Source organism: Labrus bergylta, chromosome 17, assembly GCF_963930695.1.
Source record: "Labrus bergylta chromosome 17, fLabBer1.1, whole genome shotgun sequence".
In the NCBI taxonomy this organism is placed as follows: domain Eukaryota; kingdom Metazoa; phylum Chordata; class Actinopteri; order Labriformes; family Labridae; genus Labrus; species Labrus bergylta.
Genome location: NC_089211.1, coordinates 24,760,952 through 24,787,777, shown reverse-complemented (window position 1 = coordinate 24,787,777; position 26,826 = coordinate 24,760,952). Strand labels below are relative to the sequence as shown.

General features: G+C 41.8%; 1 protein-coding gene across 2 annotated transcripts in view; it reads right to left on the bottom strand.

The window, feature by feature from the left end:
* Positions 1-26,826, bottom strand: part of unc5da (unc-5 netrin receptor Da) — a 236,018-nt gene that overhangs the window by 58,987 nt on the left and 150,205 nt on the right. For both annotated transcript variants that reach the window (XM_065965749.1, XM_065965748.1), the window contains exons 3-4: positions 20,569-20,712; positions 20,255-20,358 (exon numbers count right to left, since the gene is read on the bottom strand). In XM_065965749.1, coding sequence (XP_065821821.1) covers positions 20,255-20,358; positions 20,569-20,712 — 248 coding nt within the window. The remainder of the gene's footprint in view (positions 1-20,254; positions 20,359-20,568; positions 20,713-26,826) is intronic.

Genomic DNA, 26,826 nt, shown 5'->3' with positions numbered 1-26,826 from the left:
ACCCGGCTCTGACAAAATCACGAGAATCGCACGGTTTGTGTACCACCAAGAGACAACAACAATACAAATGAGTGCGAGGGGGCCGACACACCATCTCTTAAACAAGTGCTGTACTCTAGAAAGCCATGATTCTTGTGATTCTGACCATGTAAACCATTTTAAGATCCAACCAACACAGCAACCACAATCTACACATCTGTCAGACCACCGACAAACAAACATGTTTTTCAGATTTATTTTTCTAACTGTCTGACTCTGAACGACTCACTGTACTCCCCATGATCCAAATCCAGTAAAAGATTTAATCCAAACACATTATTATGTCCATTAAGATTCACAGGTTGATTCAAACTTTCCCTCCACTCTTCAACTTTTTACTCTACTAGACATCGGTTCACTCTGCCCTTTCTACTGACACCTCATTTGACCAATCAGGACCTTCCATGCACTGTTCCTATGGCTTCTATAGCCAATGAGAGGCTGAGTAGAGACAGGGCTTTCTTTCTGCCATCACACCATGATGGAGACGTGTGAGTTGAATAAAGATCAGAATCAGAATCAGAATCAGGTTTATTGCCAAGTACATTTACACACACAAGGAATTTGACTTGGTGTATTGGTGCTAAGCAATTAACAAGGAAATAAATCAGAACTAGCAACAACTTAAATAATACATTATAAGAAGCTATTACAATATATAAAATATAATTTAAAAATTAAAAGAAAAAAAAAAATAATAATAATAAAAAAAACGAAAAAAATAAAAAAACACACAAAATGTACAAAAGGTGCCATGTAGGAGCTTTGCAGTGGACTATTAGAAAAAATCTTAGTGTGTGTAACTACTTACAGAGTGCATGTAAGGCCAATAAATTTAAAGTCCAGTGGGCGTTAATGTAACGCATAAAGAACAGATATGACAGCGGGTCGACAGTCTCGTCTCTTTGGAGAGACAAGAGCAGCTGAGGTCAGCTGACTTAAGTTAGCAAAATTCAATTTAAGTGACAGAAACCAAATTTGATGGGCGTGAAATGTTCCCTTAATCATTTTTCAAACTAACATCCAAGTTAATGAGTAATAAACTAATTATTATGAGTTGATAATTAACAGATTAACGGGCGTTTATGTGCTCAGCTCTGGCAGTGCGTTATCGTAAAGTTTCTCTCTCTCTCAGGTTTCCCCTAAAAAAAAAAAAAAAAACTCTTCGACAACTTCAGCTCATTCAGAATGCTGCTGCAAGAGTCAGAAATACCGAATACATCACATTATATCCCAGGACTCTTCAACTGACCTCGAACATGTCAGAGGGTACAGAGTTTAAACTGCACCACTGCTTGTCTGTGAAGCTCTCGATGGCTTACAGCTCTGACTGTCCCTTTTTACCACATGAACCCTCTTGACCTGTTAGGTCAACTGTTCCCGGGGTGCAAAACCAAAAACATGGAGAAAGGAGAAGCAGCAGCAGCATTTCGATATCGTGCAGCAAAACAAAAAAGAGCTGGAACTTTTTTCAGAGAAAAAAATAGTTCCAACTCCAGTTTTTAAGTCCAAGTTAAATATTCTGCACTCGCTTGCCCTTTTGTCCCCGGACTTTATCTCTCTTTTTTAAAGTTTTAATTATGGCTGCTTTTTTCCTTCTATATTAAATGCATAATAAACTTAAAGGATTTTTGTGTTATGTAATGTGCAATAAAAATAAATTGCAATTGTAATGACCTTTGAATAAAGGTATTCACAAAGGGGTAGCTGTATATTTAAGACCCTTTTATATGTTTTAATATGCTTAAATAGAGGAGGTGGAATACGAAGGGAGCAGTACTGATATAAAATAGTAGCTATAGCACATTGTTTTGGTCATATAATCCTGCTTCCTAAAGACTGCACCACAGAGTTTGTGCTCCAATATATGATCTATGCAGCAGAAATGGGCATTTCCCAGCTGTCTCACAACATGTATTTAGATAAGTGAGGGCTTGCAAGATAAGGGGGGTTTGTGGGGAAAGCTGCGACATGAGTGACATCCACAGCGAGGGAGGGGGGTTCAGAAGGCAGGGCACATCTTCTATCGTTACAAATTCAGTGGCCGTGTAGTGACTGAAAGTAATAAGGAAGTACAAAATAGAGGACGCTCTGTTGATGCTCCTCTCCTCGCATGACCGCCCCCTGTAAATTGCTATTAATGTGCCACTGGCTTGAGCTTTTCATTGAGAGAGACGAGCCGGGGCATGAGGGACCGGGGGTTTGATTTATGGCAGTGTATTTGAGGATTAAAAACTCCGCCCCACTGGGAGCTCTGTGTGTGTGTGTGTGTGTGTGTGTGTGTGTATGTGTGCACAGGCTTGTACTCCAGTGTGTCCGTGTCTGTGTGTGTGTGTTTGTGCAGTGTCCATTTGCCAAGGGACTATAACAACAGCCAACAAACTCAGAGATTGCTTTGGCTCTTTCCAAGCACCCTGGATGAAAAAATTGAGCCGGGGAAATCAATAAATCAGCAGTCACGATGTCACAAACATTTTTTTTTCTCCTTTTGATGGCGAAAAGAAGTCTTTCATCATGTGCCTTTAATTTCAACTTTTTTTTTTCATCATTTGGCTCCTCAGCTCTCACGATAAACCGTCCAACAACAGAGGGTGGGTTGCCATCACTTGCTCCATCCATCTTTGTCTCTACATTTTTTTTTTTTTGTCTTTCATTATTTCACACCTTCAGAGTCTAATCAACCCCGGTGTTAGCGACCACTCTGCACTACATTCTCCACAGCTGCAACAATCAGGGCGACTCAATTATAGAAGCAGTCGGTTTCCCCCCTTCCTTAAAGGGAAAAGATGGAAGAATTTCTATTTTAATCATAAAATTTCAACCTTCCTGTGGTTACATCATAGTCATTATTTTTTTAGTTTTATGCATTTTAAAGAATTATTCATGGAAACATCTTATACTCTAGTGTGATTCTTCAAGCACTGCCACACATCTGTCTATCTATCTTTTTTATATCTACAATTTGACCTATATAACTACCTTCATTTCCACATATTTCTCATCTTTCTCTATTGCAGCATCCATCCATCTGTCCATCAATCCATGCATCATGCATCCATGCATCCATGCATCCATCCATGCATCCATCCATCCATCCATCCATCCATGCATCCATGCATCCATCCATCCATCCATCCATCCAACCATGCATCCATCCATCCATCCATGCATCCATCATCCATCCATCCATCAATCCATCCATCCATCCATGCATCCATCCATCCATCCATCCATCCATCCATGCATCCATCCATGCATTCATTCATCCATCCCTGAAGCATCCATCAATCCATCCATCCATGCATCCATCCATCCATCCATCCATCCATGCATCCATCCATCCATGCATCCATCCATGCATTCATTCATCAATCCAACCCATCAAACCATCCATCCATGCATCCATCCATCCATCCATCCATCAATCCATCCATGCATCCATCCATCCATCCATCCATCCATGCATCCGTCCATGCATTCATTCATCCATCCCTGAAGCATCCATCCATCCATCCAACCATGCATGCATGCATCCATCCATCCATCCATCCATCCATCCATCCATGCATGCATGCATGCATGCATCCATCCATCCATCCATCCATCCATCCATCCATCCATGCATCCATCCATCCAACCATGCATGCATGCATCCATCCATCCATCCATCCATCCATCCATCCATCCATCCATGCATGCATGCATGCATGCATGCATCCATCCATCCATCCATCCATCCATCCATCCATGCATCCATCCATCCATCCATCCATCCATCCATCCATGCATCCGTCCATGCATTCATTCATCCATCCCTGAAGCATCCATCAATCCATCCATCCATGCAGCATCCATCCATCCAGTAGTCCTATATCCTCAGACAGTAAAGTAAATTCTGGTACACAGTTGTTCCTCCTCTTGATTGCACAGCGTTAAACCGACTTTGTCTCTGTATACTATCTGGAAAGTTAGGAATTAACCTTGACAAGTAGGAGGCCTGTGCTTTATCACATTCACTGCGAGTACTGCCGCCTCTTTCCCCCAAAACGATAAAAGAGGTGAACTCTGTTGTTTTTACAAGTCTTACATTATACATAGTCTGTGTATTGTCTGAAAAGATTCACCCCCCCAAAGGCATCTCTAATGTCACCGAGAGACAATTTAAAGGCTCAGTTAAAAAGAAAGGTCTGAACCCAAAAGTACAACTCAGGGGCCAGTAAAATAAAAGTTCAGTTGAGGTCGAAAAACAAGCAAAAGTCAAAACCATGGAGGCAGGGTAGATGAGGTAAACGTATCCAACAGGGGACTCAGGTGTCCAAAAGGCAAGCAGGGGATCATAACGAGCAAAACTGTGACACAGAAAATGGATAGATTTCCAAGACAGAGAACACAAAAGAAGTTATGGCGGGGAATGAAAGAAAGTAAAAGGTGGGTATATGTGTTACAGGGCTGATTGGGAAGTGGGAGCAGGTGTGCCTCGGGACATGGAGGTGACTGTAGGGCAGGTGGGAGTGGCAGCTCTGACATGTTAGTGCATGGGAGAGAGAGGAAGAAGCAGACGAGGAAAATGTGATACCGGGGAAATGGCTGACATTGTGTTGGGCAAAGCCTTAGAAGCTGATAATGAGCTAACAGCTGACTCCTCTGAGCTGGTCGGCAGGTTATCTTCTGTTATACAAGCTACAAAATGTATGTAGCGGAAGACTCACAATTCAGCTGCAGCCGAATAAAGCTTCTTTTTTTTAATTTTTATCTCGGCTTTCAGTTAAATGCAGGCTATTTTTACTAAACTGCATGTGTTGTTATGATGAGAGAAAAGGTCACATGAATTAAATTGGGGATGACATTAACTATTAGATAAGAACGAGTTACGTAATAACACAAGTTTAGTTTGTATAAGGTCGGCAACACTTTGTACAACTCAAGCACAAACTATTTCTGAACTTCCACTCGGCTGATTGTCTGATGATATGATATCAAATTACTTGAAAATATGTTGAAGACTTGAGGAAAAAAAAACTGAAGAGCTTTTTTTCCCTTTCCTGCCGGCAATAAGCGGCGATAAAGAAGTATGAAGAAAATACACAATGCAGGGATCTGGCTGAATGATAAATTAACCCTCAACCATTTGTTCCGTCCTGATACATACTCAGACGAGACACATATTTATAGAGGAGAGCCAAGATTGTACTTGACAGATACTGACATCTAACATAATGTTTATATGATTCAACACTGAGTGGATATCTCAGGTAAAACAAACGAACGACTTGATGCACCGTCTCTTCAATTGTAGTTTGATTTTTATCACCCCTCTTTCAATGACAGAGGTTTCCTACTGTCATTGCAAAATTTGCACATTATGGGTCGCTGCTTTAGTTTAAATTTTGTCACCCCTCTGGGGCCCCCTACTCGTCTGGGGCCCCCGAGCACTTGCCTGCCTTGCCTGTTAACAAGCAGCGTCCCTGCGCCCGCTACACACAAGATGATGATTTTTCAGTGATGTTTATGGTCTTGGTCTTGACTTGGTCTCGCCCTGCCTTGGTCTTGACTTGGTCTCGCCCTGCCTTGGTCTTGGTCTTGACTTGGTCTCGCCCTGCCTTGGTCTTGGTCTTGACTTGGTCTTGCCCTGCCTTGGTCTTGGTCTTGACTTGGTCTTGGTCCCTAGATGTCTTGGTCTTGTCTCAGTCACTAAATGTCCTGGTCTTGTCTCGGTCTCGCCCTGCCTTGGTCTTGGTCTTGACTTGGTCTCGCCCTGCCTTGGTCTTGGTCTTGACTTGGTCTTGCCCTGCCTTGGTCTTGGTCTTGACTCAGTCTCAGTCCCTAAATGTCTTGGTCTTGTTTCGGTCTTGCCCTGCCTTGGTCTTGGTCTTGACTCGGTCTCGATCCCTAAATGTCTTGGTCTTGGTCTTGGTCTTGGTCTTGGTCTTGGTCTTGGTCTTGTCTCGGTCTCGCCCTGCCTTGGTCTTGGTCTTGACTCGGTCTCGATCCCTAAATGTCTTGGTCTTGGTCTTGGTCTTGGTCTTGGTCTTGGTCTTGGTCTTGTCTCGGTCTCGCCCTGCCTTGGTCTTGGTCTTGACTCGGTCTCGATCCCTAAAAGTCTTGGTCTTGACTCGGTCTCGATCCCTAAATGTCTTGGTCTTGGTCTTGGTCTTGGTCTTGTCTCAGTCTCACCCTGCCTTAGTCTTTGTCTTGACTCTGTCTCGATCCCTAAAAGTCTTGGTCTTGACTCGGTCTTGATCCCTAAATGTCTTGGTCTTGGTCTTGGTCTTGGTCTTGGTCTTGGTCTTGTCTCAGTCTCATCCTGCCTTAGTCTTTGTCTTGACTCTGTCTGGATCCCTAAAAGTCTTGGTCTTGTCTCAGTCTTGGAGCACTCTAGTCTCGGGTATGTCTTGGTCTCGGTTGGTGTGGTCTTGACTACAGCACTATGTCGATGTTTATAGTCTATGGGTAAGAGTAGTATCTTCAGAATATGACCATGCAGAGTTATAATGACCAATAATAAAACACTATGCTACAAATATGTATAAACAGCTATTACAGTGTACTTCATATATAGTTTTTCCTTATTTCAATATATGATATCATAGGTGAAGGGTTGTCTACCTCCTGCAGGATATTTTACATCAATTATAAATCCCAGTTAAGCAACACTCTGAGAAAGATACAGCGTCTGTGAAATGGAATAAAATTTCACCATTTGAATCCAGGGTCACGGAGAGGCTGAGGCTTGAATCTTTTTACAAGGAGAGTGGGTGATCAAACTTTAATAACTTTTTATAACTGTAACTGGTAGAGTGAGGGTGAAAGGAGGAGGAGAGGAGAGTTAGTGGACATACGCCTGCAGGTGAGATCTGATCCTTTGCCAGTGAGGAGGCACATGTGACCGCACGGTAGCACACCTGACCGTTCAACCAGCTTTGGGCACTGCTTTCCTTTTTTATTTTTACACATTAGTGTCTTACATAATTCATTAGACTTAACAGGACCTGACCAAACAAGAGGAATAGCCGACCAAAATAATAGAGCTTTATCGCTTTAATTCTCCCTGCAGGTAGGTTATATTTGTCCAGGTATGTGGGGGTATAGTATGCTTCCTCTTTGATAATCGTGCCACCACATTTGTTGTTTTGCATCTCAGAGTAAACCTTGGCTCAAGCCCTCATGATATATTGACAATCCCCATCGGCTGCATCTGATGCACTGCAAGCTCATGGCGTTAATTAAAAAAAAAAACATCCAGATTATATTTGTTCACTTCCTGACAACGAAACACTCTGGTGAACACGGGGTGAAACAGGGCCAGGGGGTTGATGCAGACCAAAAGGAGGTCGGCTGTGGTGAAGACTTTTGGTGGTTTTCAGTGGGACCAGAGTGTTCAGTTTCTAACATAGACTATTTAAGTGCATTTAAAGCCTGCCAGAACCCGGCAACCCCAACTTAAATAAAACACAACATCTTTCCAATCAATCCTTTTTAGCCGGTATTGATAACAAGTGAGCCGTGTTTGAGTGTCGAAGTATTGATCACAGCGGCATCGATCTGCCCTTCACTGAGCATCAGTCAAACCACACCTGATTGCAATACTGTCGGACTGTTTGGCTTCCAGGTGTTTGTTAAACTCTCTCTCCCTGTTCACCCTCTAAGCTCTGTACCTGTACACAACTCTTTATTTCTACTGGATTCTCACGATTGTTTGTTTTATTATCTTAAACAACATATTTTTAAAAGTATGTGCCATGAAAAATGAATCACTTCTCTCTCAAATGTTCGCGATTCACAGATTGCTGAAGGTCTTTAGCTCCAACCAAACCATAAGAAAAACATGTTTAATTTGGGAATTACTTAATAATCTGATAATGGAGGGTTTCACAGCTTCAAAATAGCTGAGAAAAACTCAAAAACCCAGAATATTCCTTCCAAGATCCTACTGGATCAAACAGTGTTTAATGTACAAACTGGTTTGCCTGTGTTAATTAATATTCCTGAAATAGCCTCTTCATTAGAATGTCTATAACCTTAATGCTTTTATTCTGATTCTAAGTCAGTCTTATCATCACAACAGAAATGTTTCTACTCACCCAGGTATTGCATTTAATAATTAAATTACCCAGGACCTGCAGGGACCTGATGGACCAGAATGAAACAGGAAGCCAATGCAAACAGTAAGTGGAAAAGACTGCAGTTCCTCAAGTGTCCACTTGAGGCTGGCTGTGAAGGTCTGATAATCTCCATTAGGTCCCATATTTAAATGCCTGTTTTTATAACAGAAATAAACATCTTAAGTGCCTGGTACAAAAAATGAATTTGGTATCAATATCTCATTTCATTATTGGTTCACACTGTAGGGCGGTAAATCTGTTTTTAAATCTCATCCATGTTCTTGACATTAAGGCTTAGAGTTTACATAACTGGGGGCATGGTTGAGATGATTGACAGGTGGCTGTTTGTCAGGTGGCTTAAGGCCTGTCTGAGCTCTACTTCTTTGGCTGATTGAAAGTTGGGTGAAGATAGCTTTCCAACATGGCGGCTGCCATCGTTTGGCTTCATAACGCCTCTTCAGAAACCAATCGCCGACGTCACTGAGACTACGTCCATGTTTATATCCAATCCCTGCATGGATCCAAAAAGTTCCAGGTGGAAACCTGAAAACATCTTGTGACTATTACTGCATATCTTTAAGGAGAAGGGCGTATTAAAATGATCAGTAAAAGCAGACAGTAGTAGTAGAGAGGTGTAATTTCATTAAAGCGTTTCATAGCCTCAGCTGATTTCTTTTTTAGTGTAACTGACCACATAATTGTTCCTCTCGGGCCTCTGTGATCTTGAAAGTACAATATGCAAATTGTCTTTGTTGGCAAAGTGTTCATTTTTTGGACCCTTATCTCTGGGAATTCTTTCACTAAAGAGAAATGAAATCACCGTTTTGTACTTTCTTCTTTTTTTTTTTGCGTCTCATGTTTTGGCTTTGATTTATCTCTTTCACTCAGCCCTTCCTTTACTCCTTTCCAGTGTTCGCTGCAGGAAGTGCATAAACCCGGAGTGCGATTTGCATTCTGTGTTGGTCCTCGAGTCTCCCCTTCGGGGGGAAGCGATAGAGAGATGCACATGCTGATGAGGAGGCAGGGACAGGACGGACTCAAATGAGCCTGATAAGCCTGTGCCTGGGGAGGACAGGAAACGGATTTGCTTAATTGGCAAATTTGTTCTACTTAGATAGCGGCGACCACTGTTGAACTACACCACACCTAACCCAGCCAAACAGGCCTCACAGCAGACAGCCTGTGGTGGGGTGAGAATCTGTCAAGGTCGCTGTGTTGACCATTAAATGGGATTGAACCTGACAATGTTACTCCCTTTAAAAGTGGGTATAAATCTGAGAAGAGGCGATGCTTCCTCTACAAAACCAGTGGTCAAATTTAGTTTAAGAGACAAATAACAACAAATAGCCTAATAACCACTTTATCTCCCATTTCTTCCAAACAGACAAGAGTGCAGATCAGTTTCAAATGTGAATTCACAGTCGATACAGAATTACATTCCACTTGACACAGATAAGGGTTTTCCTCTGCATCAAAGCAAGGGCTCCTTTTCACCAACACAAACTTAACTCTAACATACTCAAATGTTAGGCTTTGCTTGAAACTTAAAAAGTTATTACAGCCGATTTTCTCTTTTAAACAACACTGAAAAATTGGGAGAAATAATCACAACATTAACAAGAAAAAAGAAAAAGCAAAATGACAGATTTCTCCCGGTAACTGAGTGGAGGCAGAAGCAATAGATCACAGATCAACTCTAGTTGCAGTTTAAATGAAACTACATGAACAGGGGCGTGTCCAGACTTTTTTGGACTGGGGCGGCCCAACTGGGGAACTGACTTATGCAGGGGTGGCCTGAAGTCGGATGTGTGCCCAAAACACTAAAAAATAAACATAAATGATTTACTCTTTCTAACTTCACCAATCATCTCTATGGTATAACACAAGATAAGGGCAACATTAGCTTAACTTTATAATGACACAAAAGATGATTTATGTCACAAATTAAAGTACTCAAACAATCTGCATGCACCTCCTGCACTGGCTAACTGGTAATGGTTTTGTCTCAACATATCGCCAGTTATTTCATTGCAAGTAAGACAGAGTGCATTACTGTCCCATGCGCCTGTCTTATGAAATAAATGTGGAAAATATGTATTTACAATTTAAAGTACAATGAAATATATTCTATATATATATTTGCAAAAGAAAACATGGACTTCTGAGAGAGGCAAGTACAACTTCTGACAGGGCAAATAGCCAATCACAGTTTAGATCAGATTTCTCGGGGGGGGGGGGGGGGGGGGGGGGGGGGGCAAGCCACCCCTGTCCACCGCTTTGGACACGAAGAATAAACATTGAAAAATAAAAACCATGAGTGGGTTTCTTCATTTTCAATTTCAACCAGTAATCATGAATTCTATTTTTTATATTATTGGATATTTTGACATCACTTCAGACTGTGAACTAGAATCTTTAACCTGTAACAGACTATGAATTTATTCTGCCTCTTATTAACTCAACATCAACACTGAACTGTGGAGCTCTGAAAGTTTTCACTGCAACCTTTCATCTCGTTTAGTGACATCTTCATTTTCAACAGGAGAGAGAGAGAGAGAGAGAGAGAGAGAGAGAGAGAGAGAGAGAGAGAGAGAGAGAGAGCCAATCGTATCAGTATGATTTACTGCGTGCAGCATCAAATGGTCAGCAGGCGGTCAGCGATCCCTGCAGCTGAGGTTCCTTTTTTTTTTCCCGGATAGCTCCGAGCTGTTTGAAAGAACTCGAGATGAGAGAGCCAAAAGGCCTCCAGCAATCAGTGTTTACAAGCCGAGAGGTATCAACTTCAACTTATAAAAAAAACAAAAACAGTATCAAGTCCCTCTCCAACTCTCCCTTATTCTGTAACGACCTGCGTTTACATTCATTTAAACAGGAAGTGAAAGCGGCATGAAGACGATTACAGAGCATGGCAGTAGGTTTGGTTCCATCTGATTCAATTAAAGATGATTTTCATTTACAGGCGCCGTCCTCCTCCTCCTCTCACTTCCCCCTCGTCTCTCAAGTCACGTTTGGCCTTTTCTTCTTTTTCGCAACAAGGACTCTCATGAAATCATATTAAACAAATGAGCTCTCCAAATCTGACAGCGGCATATTCTGGGAGGCAGGAGGGGGAGGGTGGCTAAACCTCTTGTTTGTGTCCTTGGGTTTTTTATCTCCACGCCATCTCTGGAAATGTTATGTTCATCGCCGAATAATTACATTTTAAGTACTTCAAATGACTTTGGACGAGCGGCTTGATGATTAATTACGCTCGGTGAGGAATACTCGGGCGCTTAATGTGAGGATAATGATTGTAAAACTCTTTTTTTTCTTTCTCCTTAAAAAGTTGTCAGGGACCTCTAACACTCAACTTTTAACCTTTCAAAGCCGGTTGCAGTTTTTCCACCCTTCTTTTAAAGAATCACAGCTATTTAGTTCAAGTGTCACTTTAAAAAGCAGCTTATATTTACAACACCAGTTTGTGTGTGTTCATGAGACTTCAAACTCGCTCTGCACTAATTGGTTGGGACGCAGCCACGGTGCTTAATAAGTCATTAGTAGATATTTTCCAAAATAATATCTCACAGTGACAGCCGAGCTTTTGTGAGACTGCTATATTATGTTCCCCGGGAAAAAAAAAAAAAAAAGTGTCATATTCAGTGACGGTTATGTCGGAGAAGTGGGGGTCCTGTGATTGTTCTGATGGTGGGCTAATTGTTTTCACAGAGCTCCTTTCATTGGGCGCTCGTTAATATGTCCATCATCTGTACCGCTGATTTGATTTCCTTCATAGTGTTTATTGTTTCACAGTCAAACTTTCATTTTGAGATTGACTCGACTTTCATACATATCAGCTATCATGCATTTTTAAAAAACTTTTTTTAATACAGATTCTATAACTGAATTAAAAAAGATAATTAGCTCAGAATTATGGAGTTTCTCTGTGCTTGTGTTTCTCTGTGCTTGCAACACCGGCTCTCTCGGTTTCACTCTGTGGGGATTCAGTGTTTTCAACAACGTCCTGATTGTCTCTTGAGTGAGTCTCCACATGTAGTCAGTCTGAATGCATGTTAATGCTCGTCATATCAGTGAAGTGTCTTATCGGCGCAGCTCATCCTGACAGATAAGAGAGGTTGTTTGCATCCGTACTGCAAAGATCTAAGCTGCCCGTTGGTCTCTAAATGACCTGAAACCTTTTCAGAAACTGCATGTGTGAAGGCAGACTTTTTCACCCTCCATTTCTCTGGACTTTTTCCTGCAAGTAATATTCAGTAACATTCCCTGTGAGTGAGTGTGCAGGGCTGCTGAAGTGTGTTTAATGTGCTTGTTCTTTGTGCACGTAATGAAGCTGCATCATCCTCTTCTCTGCTCACCAGTATGTTCTCTACCAGTCATCCATTGACCCTGTAAACTTTGGGAAATACTGCAAAGCACAAACGCCTAAACTGTCACATTGCATAGATTGAGAACATTACACTGCGACTCCGCCCCCTGGGACAATCCCCCCTGTCCCATGTGATGGGCGCTCTTTTCCCATCTGCACTCCTGAAAATATCTAGAGGATTTCAGTAGCTAGCAGAAGTAGCGGACTAAGCAACAGAGTCCGCTATACGACGCTATAATTTGATTATTTGTCTTTATATCAATGCTACTTGTAGTTCAACAGAATCACAACAACAGGATATAAACGTCACCTCCCCCCCTCCCACTCGCACGAGGTGAATCCTCCTGATAATATCCTGCTGTGTTCCCACATCAGCTCACTCGGACTTTCTGCAGAAGATAAATACTAGGGGTCAAGCAAGAGAAACTACGGGTAGAGTCAGAGTGAAGAATTTGGCTGTTTGCGTTCACACATGCAGCTCCTCCTGGAAATATCAGTTTGAGTTTTCTGCAAGTGAGAAAGCACTAAGGTGAAAATCTCCTGCAGTGAGGGAACATTCATGAAAAAGCACCTTGGGAGGATTCCAGTGGCAGGCTGTTCTGAACTGTCCTTAAAAATGTTCAGGAGTGCATGTGTAAAAAAAAAAGTGCTTTTAGTGGTTTAATAACAGCTGGGCTCGACATCAGCCCCTCTGCGACTCATAATGGGAGTAATGGGGATAGATAATGGATAATAGAGTGAAAGAGCAAATATAACATAACAACAACAAAAAAAAGAATTTGTAATATCCGTTTGGCTTTAAGAAAAAAAAAGTAATTATCATGCTTGACTCAAAGCCATTAAAGACACAACGTCAACATAAACTAAAAATAATCTGCATCATGAAGTCTATAAAAAGGGAAGCGGCGTGTAAAGATTTGGCCATCTTGACTCTTGTCACCAATAAAGCTAAGCTGTTTTACTATGATACCCCCTCTGTGGAGAGGGTCTTACAGCGTGCACAGATTATTGCCTCTATCACTGCTGGGACAGATAATACGGCATTCTCTCACTTTCATTAACATCCCACACAAGCAAGCAGAGTAAACTCCCGGGTGGCTTAGTCACAGCGAGGCGCGGATAAAGTTCTTCCCTCTCTCTCTCGCAGTTAGTGTTGCCTCCGAGAACATGAAGAGAGCAGCGACATAAGGGGATTTGGAGCTGTAAAGTCGGCCGTGCGGCGTTTATGTCTTTAAAAACAGCGTGCACAAAGTTGGAAGTGTTTTTTTTCCATTTGCATCCTGTCAAGTGCATTTCTTCCACAACAGAACTATTAATTTTCATCAGGACGCGTTGCAAATTGCGGGAATGTGAAAAGATTCAAAAGAAATGTCAGGACTGAAATAAATATGCTTGAGAATACAAATGGAGTTCAAGAGATCATATGAACGGTGACCTCAATTCCTTCGACTCAAACTCGACTGAGCTTCTGCTTCAAATTTCACAGCGTTGCTTTTTAAAATGAGGGCTTTAACATCTCAGCAATGACTTTAGCAATAGAAAGAGAAAAGTGGAGCCTCATTCCAAAACTCTAGATCTGAGTTTTCTTTTTTTTTTTCTCCCTCCCTCATGAAAGTCATCGCAGAGCGAGCCGGATTTGTCCATGCATTATTTACTATTTGCTATTCTCTTTGTTAGCTTGAGCCCCCATTAATGAATGCATGAAGAGTTGCCTATTTGATGACCACAATGCATGGGGGAGCCTCGTGGTACACCGATGCTCCATTTGTGTGAGCTGAATCATTCATCACACACACACACACACACACACACACACACACACAGACAGACACACACCAAACACTGAAAATAGACAAAGTTTGATGTGCATTAGTGGATCTGTGGATGGAGTGTGCGGTCATCTCAGAGGAGTCTTAAAGCAGCGTGCTAGATTATTGGTAATCAGCGTAAAGTACCAATAATACCGGACCCAAAAATGCTTTGAGCTGGAGGATACTGATTTGTGTACATTTTAAAAACTGTGAAACTCACAGTCTCAATTTAGGCTGAAAAGAGTAAAATCATTCTATATTGACAAACAGGAGACAAGTTTACATGGGTGATCACATTAAATGTTCAATCTCTCATGCCAGACAAAGAAGAAACCTCGAGAAGATGTCAAAGAAACCTTCTAGGTCTCGCCCTCCATCTTCTTCTTCACCCCGGATTTAATACTTTCCCAGACTTTGTTGCCGCTGAAACTCCTTCATTTGTCGTAGTTTCCATCATATACCTATAGCTTGTGTTTTTTTGTTTTGTGGCAGTAGCGGGTCCCCGAGGGCTGATAAACTTTAAACCACAGCAATGGCTCAAAATGTGCAAAGTTTGCAATGACAGTAGGAACCCCCCCCCCCCCCCCAAGTGCCCCCCATCTGACAGCACTCACTCATATTTGACTGAATGATGCTTGTCTATAGCCCTAAATATGGGGGAGAAACACTTTTATAACATAAGTTCCTAAGTTCCCCATTCTAACATAATGGGGATAGATGCTGTTTGGAGGGGCCCCCTGGAAACTTTTGCCTCGGGCCCCAACAGACTGAACGTAGGCAACGTGCATGGTGACATGGTGGGCTGATTGATTGACATGTGAGACAGGTCATAGTGAGAGCCTTCTCCAATCTCTACACAGCCAATTGGATAACATCCAGGTTTGAGGGAGGCGATTGTCCAACACTTTGGAAATCTAGAGCCAATCAGATGCTGGATATTGTCTCAATTAACGGGACATGGGGAAAAAAAAATATGAAAATGCTGTTTGGTCCTGCACAAAGCGGGACACCTGGTCACCCTGTCTGTACATGAAGCTCAAAAATATATCAGGCTAGTCAGCGTTGATGGGCTCAGAGGAAAAGAGGTTGGGATCCTCTTGGGTAGGCTGTCTCAAGCAATCAGTTTGTAGGCTAGCTAGCTAAAGTTAACATGTTTTTTAGAATCCACTTTCAAGGCCACATGATAGCAAAGTCACTCCTCATATTGGTAGACACCAAACACAACAACTAGGAAAATACTGTGAGAACCAAGGAGCAAATGAACGACTTATTCAGCAGCCCAAAATTGGTGCACCGGAGCACAGTGATCCATTTGGGTGCCGCATTTATTTAGCAGGCTTCAAAAAACTGTGAATCTCACACGACTCCACCTGTGCTGGATATTGTTCCTTATTTTGGCGGTTTTGCAATGAATTACCAGCTTCCCGTCTATTAGTAGTATGGAACGTAATCCAAAAAAAAAAGAAAAATCCTGTAAATGAAGCTCTAAAGTGTTTAAGGTGTAAATTTAATCCTTTTAGACGGTTACATTTGTTTTAATAAAATCAGTTTTTTAAAATTGAAACAGGAGCAGTTCAAGCTTTAAAAAATGCCTGCTGTGAAACCATCGCTGCAGTCATTAATCACAGCTATAGTTATTATATTTCCTATGATTGGTATCATGGCGGTACTATTGTGCTGCTGTGATATCCATAAAGCAGAAAACCAACTTTAATTCCCACAATGATGTGATGCAAACATCCTGAAATATCCTTCAAGGCGCTTAAAACACGTTTTTCCCCAACCAGCTTCTGACTACACATCTGAACACATCCTACAGGATAGGAATATTTCCTCCCAAAGTTCAAACTGATTCATTGCTTCACACGAGAGGTTTACTTGTTTGCCTTTCCCTCTGAGCTTTTCTGACTGGTTTAAAGTGGGCGGGGCTTAGTTGAAAAAAAAAGATGTGTGTGGGTTGTGGGGTCAATGTCGATCAAATCTGGCCGAACCAAACTCCACCTACACACTGGTGATGAAGATGCAGTGGGTTAGAGGGTGAATAAATACGACCTATACTGTGTGTCTTTAGGGTTAGGGTTCATTATTCTGTCATGATGAATTGAGTTTTTCCATTTGAAACAAAGTTCGCTGTCGGCTCTTCAACCTCATCATATTTTTCACAACACATCCAATGTGCTGGAAAGAAGCCAAGCTTATAAAAAGAAGAGACTCACAGTATAAATAAAACAATCTGACTGTTCTGAATCTGAATCGGACTAAAATGGACGCCTCAAGCTCTGAACCCACCTGACATCAGAGTCAGAATCAGACTTACTTTAGAAATCCCCAGAGGGAACTACGTGGCTCTGAGGTTCACATCTGTGTGTTTATAATATATTGAGCAATGGGGCAAAAACACACAGATGATTGAATAATCATGACTGCTCAGATCTTTTCAGTGTGAAGCGCTTACTACGGATAAAACACAACTGGAAATGTCATCAGTGTGACATCATCTATTGGTTTCTGGACTACCATTTAAAACCTCGAGTTTGCATCTTGGAAGTTGCCACCTTGGCCCTTCGGAGCCAGAGATGACCTCTCTTGTCGGCAACAACCCCACAGGAAGTGCACAAAACTGCAGTTCCTTCTCAGAGAATATTACATTTGACTGTTTGAAGACAACAAGACGGCATTTGTTGTTAAATACCTGATAACCAAAAAATGTATATCTTTTAGCACAACTGCGGCTGACATTCTTCAGGTTGATGTGGTGACATCTTGTGACCCAGACTGTAGCCTAAAGGTTGCACAGAACGTAGCTCCAAATGTTAGGCTTAGGGCTAAATATGATTTTTCGGAGAAGACTTGAAACTAGAGTCTGAGGCCATAACCTGGATAGAAAACATGTTTTATGAGGTATTAGGTGAGAAGCTTTACCCGTAGACATGTATACAATCAGACTTCTTTTGGCAAACAGTGGAGCTCCCCCTATTGGTCAGTCATTAGTATCATCCAAGTATTGTAACTTCTGCTCTTAAAACAAACCAAGATGGTGAAAATTCAGAACTTGAGGCGCCAAAAAGGAGAGTCACAAGCCAATATATGTAGACACGGAGGCTTCCACAATTCACTTAGCAGACTCTTTTCTCCAAAGCGACGTTCATCAGAGAGTAAGAACAACACAAGCAAGGATCTAGAAAAAAGGGAACAATGTGAGTAAGAGCAAACGATCAGCTTTGAGTCTGATTGGACACACAGGTGCTGACAGGAAGTGACCAGAGGCAAAGCACAACATTGAGGGCAGTTCTTGAGAGCTCTAATCAGTATACTGTATAGTGACTGCTGGTCATGAGGAGAAAATGCAGCTGTTAGCACTTCTATGTTAGCATCACCTTTTAGACCTCCAGTCAGCCTCCTCTTCTAACAAACAGCTCGCTTTAACAGGAAAAAAAACTGTGGCCTAGCAGCATAAATTACTTATTAGTCGATGAATGCAAAGAGCTGTCAATCACTTGGGGGAGTAATAGCGGGGTTCCAAGTCCCCCGCTTTGAAATGTGCCGGTAAGGCTGTCACTTTGTTTACGCTCGGTTCACGGACTGTGTCTTTAAGTAAATGCAAAGCTTCAGATGCTCGGGCACACCGGCTTTGATATTAACACATCTGCCTACTGAGCCTCCCCATGAAGACACACAACATCAGAGCACAGCAACAACACACACACACACACACACACACACACACACACACACACACACACACACACACACACACACACACACACACACACACACACACACACACACACACACACACACACACACACACACACACACACACACACACACACACACACACACCACTCAAACAGGACTGTCCGTGAGAGCCTCATTTTATATTCATAGTAAGAATTAAAATGGCTATGACAGGCTCTCTCTTTTACACACACAAACACACACTCTCAACACACACACACACACACACACACACACACACACACACACACACAGACACACCCACACCCACACACACACACCCACACACACACACAAACACTCAGAGGAGGGGAAGGGGGAATGATAGTGAGAGTGAAATGAATACATGACATCTAAATAAGTCATAGCTGTGCAGCCTTTTACCAGCAAACAGAGCACAGTGCGATGCACATGGATGGATATTACCTCCCTGGTTTAGAGATGCTCGCTCTAACGGGGAGAAACTAAACAAATGGCATGTTTTGCTCAGCAACAGCAGCTACGCCCTTTATCCTTTATTATTCTTAATATGAACATTTTTTCTCTCCTGAACAACATGTACCGAGAAATTCTACAACAACTGGCTCTTATGACTAAGCTCCGGTGTTTCCTCCGTTGGGGAGAGCGAACAACACTCAGGACTCCAAACAGACCGGCTGCTGCAAACCAATCATTTTGAGAAAAACAGGAACATGAGCTAACAAGCCAGGCATGATAAGCACAGACACAAATACCTGCTAATAAGCCTTTACATATAAATAATACAAAAACTACTTTTACACTCTCCAAGAAACCTGCAGCAAAGACATGTTTGACAGCCTGTTGATACAAGAAGGACAGATTCAAAGTCTAAATTAGCTGCTGTAACATCGAGCTAACAGCTGTTGCTATGGTAATATTAAGCCTCAGTACTACCGTATAATATTGTAAAGTTTATTATTAGGACTAATGGGGAGTGACTCACTTTTGGAGCCAGGCTCAAATGGCCACTTGAGGAACTGCAGTTTTTGGCCACTTCCACATTGTTTTAATTTCTCTTCCCGTTATTTCAGCAGATATGAACATGTTGAAAAGCCTAGTCGATAAGACAGTTTTGGTCTCTATTGCACATTTTTGGCTTAAACAGGGGCGCAGTGGTAGGAGCATGAGGCCCAACTCAGCTCCCCCTATGTGCCTTTTTCTAGACCACTGACTCTCAACTGGTGTGTCGGTACCCACAGTTGGGTTGCACGGCTGTTTTTTGTCAAAACAGTTTGTCAAGTGCTTCTTTAATCATGTTTGTTTTGTTCAGTTTATTACTTCCATCAGATGTTTTGCATCGTCTGAGCTACGAAACATTTGATGGAGGCTGCAAACTGCACAAGTTATCATTAAGTAAATCTGATTGGTTGAAAAATATCAGAAATTTGGGCATCTCCAATATGCGTCAACCACCATTGTTGTGCTTCACAACGCCTCTTGATGTGTTTTATATAAAAATAAAATCCCCACCTATAATTTTAAGGATGAGCTTTTTAGACAAACTGTTTATGTGGACAAGGCAATAAACATTTTAAACATTGTTGCATTTTTAAGATGGGGCTTGATGGGAATTCACTCACTTTTGGAGCCAGCCTCGAGTGGCCGCTTGAAGAACTGCAAGTTTTGACACTTTCACACATTGGCTTTATTTCCCTCGACCAAGAGGTTGTGACGTGCAATAAAAAAATAAAATCAATCAAACAGCATTGTATTTTTCTTGAGCATAAAAGGCCCACAGTGCTGGTCCAGTGTAGTGTTTAAGCTGTAATGCAGCTGCGTGCCACTAGATGGGGGTGCAGCTCTATTGCCCAGATGTAAACCAGCACAGTGGGAGGATGGCATCTCGTAGGTGCAGCGCGTCTTTGGCAGTATTTTGTTTAAGAAAATGGAGGTTAAATTGTATGTGAGCTGTGTCAGGTAAACTGGCAACCACTCGACCAGAGGAATGTGTGACTACATTCAACACAGGCATGTGGACGTCAACCTGCAAGGAGGATTGAAGGCGGGCCCCAATTAGCAAACCCATAAGACGATGTTTACCTGCAGAGGCTTTGATCCTTTAATCAACAGGGAAATTGTAGCAATAGAAACAACCCTAATCAAGACCAGACATACGACTGTCTTTTGCAGGCAACACAGGTTAAAATATTAGTTTGTGTGAAGTGCAAGCAGCCCCTCACCTCAGCCACTGGCACTCCCTCTGGGGGACGGCAGTGCAACACAATCATGCCGTTCAGAGGAACCTCGGTGCCTTGGGGGTCCTGCTCAAAGTTCTTCCTCAGGTCTGAAAGTAAACAAGGCTGCATTAAAGAACAACCACGACAGCATGAAAGAGCATGAAAGATATTTGTTTCATGTCTGACCTTCTCTCCCTCACTCACACATACATGAAGAAAAATGATGCTGCCTTTAAAAGCCATGCTTTGAAGAGGAATAACCTTTTCAGGTACAATAAGGTCAGTGAGCTATATCAAAGTGACATTGAGGTGCTTACAGGCGATCCGCACGGTCGCCTTGCGGCTCTTGGAGGTTCCCAGGTGGCTCCAGGCGACACACAGGCACCAGTAGTCCTCAGGGCCGTGAAAGTCCTCCACCTGCTGACGGGAGACGTTGATCATCACCTCGCGGATCTTCAGCCCTGCAGGACAAGATGGGAGATTTGTGGGATTAGCTTTCATTACATCAGAGAGGTGATTAATCAAAGAGATGGAGATTTGTGTGGGGGGCAGCGTGATGAGTGAAATTTGAATCTGATAAGATTATCAGCAGTAAACAGATCTGCCAGGTTTGCCAGGAGGCGGAGGAGGAGAAAAAGAAGAAGGAAAAAAGAGAGCGGGCCGGTCAAGTCAAATTAATTTCAGGGAGATTCTGTTCAGAAAATAGAAACGGTATAGTATAGGGGGAGAGACATGATATGACATGTTGCAGTTTTTAAATGTCATCATGATCTCATCACATCGGCCTGTGGCCAGTGATGTAAATATCCCTGAGATATTCCAACAGGATTCATCCACTCAGCGGGGAATTTAATATATTGCAGCGGAAGCCATTTTCCTCTGATGTCAAGCTGAGGTCAGGATATTCAGTGCTGGTAAACGTTATCCCGCTTGGTTCCACCTTTAAAGTTATACAAATGTAGAAACCGGATCATTTCACAACTTCTGCGACAAACATCTGGAGGGAATTTGGGCCATTTTCATTAGTAATCAAACACTTCTCATCAAAAAACAATGTTAGCTAGGAATAATGTTTTTTCTGATTTATGAAAGGTACAATATGTAAAAATGTTTGACAACTTTTACATTCAAATATCTAAATTTATAAAAAATTGGCTTAACCTATGTTATACATCTTTTTTGTTGCCTACTTACATCACCTCAAATATTTCCAAAAGTTATCAAAGTCAGAGAAATCTGTTATTTCATAGTTGTAACGGGACGTGTGTTATCCCAGCAGCCGCCATGACACACACAAAAATGTGCATCGTTGCCGTGGAAACACTGGATGTCCCTGTATGTGCTGGCTCGTCTGTAAACATGGACTACGGTCAACATGGAGTTCGTTTTCACCGGGGGAGGGAGGGAGGGAGTAGCAGAGAGCGGCGGAGAATCACTCCCATGACTCCCCGCCAGCCTCATCATCTTTTGTTATTGTTTTGATTGAGAGCCCCCTGGTGGCTGATTTTTACAAACTGTGCGTTTAAGTAAACAAGGAGCATTTTCTGCTGCTTGTATCCACCATCTCATTCTTTCAGTCACTATCCAACGCTCATGACGTATAAGTGAGGGTTGAAACGAAGATTCAGCCGCTAAATCAAAAAGCCTTGCCTTTAAAAATAATCTTTTTGTTACTAGAGACAACAAGTCGCAAGTGACAAGAGGACGCTGTTAGTTACTGCAATCTCTCTTATACTTTTATCCAAAAATCATACGGCTGTCCGCCCAAATGTAAATACTGATATCTATAATTACGGCCTTTGTATAAACTTCAGTTTTGACGAAAGATGGGCGAGCGATGCAACATGTAGGTTGTTCTTAAAAAAATGCACAAAGAGGGGGCCTCTTTCAGAGTGTGTGGAACATAATCCATTTCCACACAAGTGACACTAAATGCTCTGCAGTGGAGGCATTAACGGAGAGGAGGAACACATCAGCCCGTTCCCTTTTTACAGAGAGCGAGAGAGGGCGAGAGAGAGGGAGAGAGAGAGAGAGGACTCATCTCTTTGAAACGTTTCAAGAGGCTGTAATTTAAGAATGAAAAGAGAAGCCAAACAATGCAATTAAGTGATGCATGTGAACACGGACGCAATTTCTATGACAATAACATCGTATCTTTTTTTTTTTTTTTTCCTGGACTTTAACTTGATGTCACCCAGGTCATCCGCTCATTATCATCTCTGTATTGTCTCTCATAACGAGCGAGGCGGTGAGCCCCCGACGCTTTCCGAGACGACTGATGGGATTTTTTTTTTTAAAAGCCCCGGCGTTTTGCCCGACAAAAGATGACAGGCTCGGACCATTAATGTATGATAGGTGGCTTTATTGGTGGGAAATGTTGGGAAATTGCTGCTTTCAACTAATAATATATGCCCATCAGTCTGGCATGGCGGGCGCCTGAATTCAGCCGGTGAACTTAAAATGGATTTATTAAAAATATAAACACAGAGTTATTAACCACACATTTGTTGGTTGTCGAGTCTTCAAACTCGTCGCTCCCCCGCAGCATGCAATTAAAACATGCACAGAGGGGTGTAATGGATAAGGACAAAGACAAACAGCCACCCCTTCAATTTAAACTAGTATTACTGGAGCCAATGGGTACAATTAGGAGTGTAGGTAGTGCGGATTAAACGGCAAAAGATAAACAGCAGTGAGTCTGAGAGAGGATACAGGAGCATGAACACAAACAGCTTAACGAGGCACACAGAGCATTACATTATTACAGCAAATAACTTTACTTTGTTTATCACTCCTAACTTCTGAATGTCTGTAAGAGGGTTATAAAATGTGGACTGCTGTCATGTAGCATCCATTACTGTCAACGTTTGATTGAGTCTCGGTCTTGCTTCATAACCCAGAGGTCCTGTAAAACAGAGTCTTTGTGGAGGTTCAGTTCTCTGTAAAAAACTAAATAATGTTTCATGGCGGCGCCCCCGATGCTACAGGGAGTAGCAGCCGAATTCAACTTCTAACCGCTCTAACTAGTGGCCAGACTTCCCCCTCCGTTCATCGCAAACTGAAGCCAGTTCAGTTCCACTTTTTAATCAGAAGACGGAGTCAAACTTGCAGAATTTTATCCTCACTTCTCGTCAGCAAAGTTTTGAGGAAGAAATGCACCGAATCAGACCCGTTAAAAATAAAAATAAATGTAAGAAACAAATTATGCTTGGTTTCCTGGGGTTGCTGTTGGTAACAGCGAGGCTGATTAAAAACTGCAGCAGCTTAAGTCGGTAAATAATTGGTCCACGCGCACACATACACCATCGCCATGCACTCTTTTGTTTTTAACTGAAACTGGAACTTCTCCGTCTTTCTGTTACTCCCTGAAACAATCACAACTGATCAGCAGGTTCAAATCCGACCTGTGGCTCCTTTCCTGCATGCCATTCCCCTGCATGCCATTCCCCACTCTCTCTCTCCCTGATTTCCAACTCTATCCACTTTCCTATCTCTCCAATAAAGGCACAAAACGCACAAAAATAAATCATACCAGTATTTTGTGTTGTGTTGTATCCTATCATATTGTGTTTTGTTGTATCATGTCGTATGGTTGTATCATGTTATATATCGTTGTATTGTAAAGATAAAGATAAACTTTATTGATCCCCCATTGAGGTAAATTTCTTTGTTATAACAGCTCAAAAGCAGAAGTATAATTAGTAAAAATAACAAAAAGTAAAAAAAATAAAACATATTTACATTAATTAAATAAAGCAAAAAATTACAATAGAGATAAAATAATACTAGGCATATACTATAAACACTTTCACTTGTATAAAGACAGTAGAATTACTGATTGTGATTGTGAACATTATTAGAGTCAGGTCATACCATCTGACTGCAGATGGTATGAACGACCTGCCTCTGCCGACACCCTCCCTCTCTCTTGCAGGGAGGGTGTCTGAGTGTTGTATTGTATCTTTTTCGTATTCTATCATATCCTATCGTACTGTTAAATGTATGGTATAGTATCCTCATATAGTGTTATATGGTTTTATGTTTTCGAATGTTTTATATTTTATCCGCTTTTTACCCAAAGGCCAAACTACAAGAGTTAGAGACAAGAGGTAGAATTTACCTAAAAGCTCTAAAGTCTTTGTGCAGCACATCATGTTTCATGTTTTGTATTCAAACTGTTAAAGTGCATCGTCTCTATTCAGTTCAGTTCAGTTCAGTGGATAGGGATAAAAAATGTATTGTAATTACTCATTATATCACAGGAAAACAGTAAAAAACATATGTATGGATGCATGTCCACTCAGGGCTTCCGTAGCTTTCTACAGAGATCCATGTGCTGTAAAAATTGATTTCTGCTGCGGCGTCTGTATTATTTGGATGTTTTCAATGGCGTGATGTTTGTGACAAATCCTGAAAAGAGTCAAAAACGTTTCAATCTGTTCGCGGTTCTTTGTCCGCTGAGTACTTCTTTCTCGTTGTTTAAAACTCGGCTGCGTTGAACACAAAGAGCCGAACTTCACACACTCTGCGTACTCGTCGTGATGTGTTGACAGTTTTGCCCCCCTCGCTTGGAGTATCATCTCGTGTTTTTATTTTCCTGTAGTTAAATCTGCCTCAGCCTCTCTTAATCAGGCTTGTGATTAAGTCTCTAATTTGCAGCGTTGGAACGAAGGAGAGGCTTGAGCATGTGCGTGTGTGTGTGTGTGTGTGTGTGTGTGTGTGTGTGTGTGTGTGTGTTTGTACTGTTCATAATATCAGTCAGTCATTGCAGAGGATTACTGTGTCTTCAGAGAACATTTCTGTTTTACATTACTTCATTAGGCTCCCTTCGATAACCTTTCATTTTGTATTATTAGTTTTCATTTAATCCGGCCCGTGTCTAAGCTGCTGCTGTCTGCAGTTCGACAGGATGGTTAAAGCCTGCAGAGAGACGCCTCGGCTGCGAGCGCGGGGCTGCGTAATTAAGCAATGAGCCACGAGAGGCCGAGCTTTACACTGATTTCTGAACAGCTGACGGGAGATGCGCTGTAAGAACCACTTGTTAGCTTAATTTGACATCAGTGTAAAGTACAACCTAGATTTACTTTACATTAAACGTCAGTATAATTACTTAATTGTAGATTTAAATCAAGTAAAAACTAAGATACATCAAGTTGTTGTTGATAGCTGACTTTTGTGAAAATTACATTTTGCAATATGTCTGTGAGATGTTATTGCATATCAAAGTCTGTTGTACTGTTGATTGTTGTTGAAGTCAGATATGACAAAAAAAAGGGGCGCTGGTGGCGCAGTGGTTAGTGTGCGCGCCCCATGTATGGAGGCTGCGGCTTTCCAAGCGGGCGGCCCAGGCTCAAATCCCACCTGTGTCTCCTGTGTCATTCCCCACTCTCTCTCTCCCTGATTTCTGGCTCTATCCACTGTCCTCTACATTAAAGGAACAAAAAGCCCAAAAATAAATCTTAAAAGAAATGACACAAGACTGTTTACAAATAAAATGTTAGACGCTTTATGAACATTTGCCACTATAATGTACCAGCGCCCGACTGATATGTGACTTCTGGGCCGATACAGATATCGATATTGGGGACACCGATATATCGGCCAATATTTTTCTTAGATCTATCTTCGATTTGTAGAGATAGACACTTTTATTTTGTTGATCCCTCAAATGGAGTTATCAAACACTTGTGGAAAAGATAAATAACGTAGACTCCACTGGAAAATAACTGGCTTGTTGTAATCCATATAGCGCCCTCTGCTGGTGACAGAGAACTGCTAGTTGAATACAATGAAATTAAAGGCTATTTAACTGGTGAATAAGTCGAGTAATATCTGTGTATATCTGCAATAAAGTTAGCCGAGACGATAGACACTTGACATGCTAATATCGGTGGATATTATCAGCTGGCTGATAAATTGATCGGGCTCTATAATGTACAGAACAGAAGAAGCAATTTTAAAGACAGACGGAAGGGCTATTTTGGGGTCCTTGGCATAGCAGTGTCGGTCATACGGTGGCCATTGTCAACAGACTGTTGTCATAGAGACAGGAAGGACGTGCAGCGCTTTTCTGCTTGGAAAAAAAAATGCCAGGTGGACACGGGGCCTAAATCGTTCATTCTAAGAGTCGTAGTAAAATGTGGCTTTATTTTGTACATTTTGTTTGCAGCTGTACAAACTGTTAGGATTTGACATTGTAGAAATAATAACCATTAAATATTAAAATGTCTTGTTGTGATCTAATCTATATATCATATTTTCTGTGATGCAGTCTCTCATCTTGCGTGCGTCACTGATTGTTGAACCCCCTCTTCATCAGCTCGGCAGCATTGTTTCCTGCTGACTTCACGGTTGCATCATTGAGCTTATAGTTTCTGTTTCCGTGCATGCTTCTGGTCTCGGAGTGATCGGATAAACACGTGGATAAAGAGGGTTCTCAGTGAAGAGTGCTACAATTTAGGAATGAAATAATGTTGTACACAACTGCCTCAAAAATAACTCCCCTCACACCTTCATCTCCGTCTTTGATGCAACCTTTAAAACTTCAGAAGTGCTTCTGATGAGGATTTCATTAC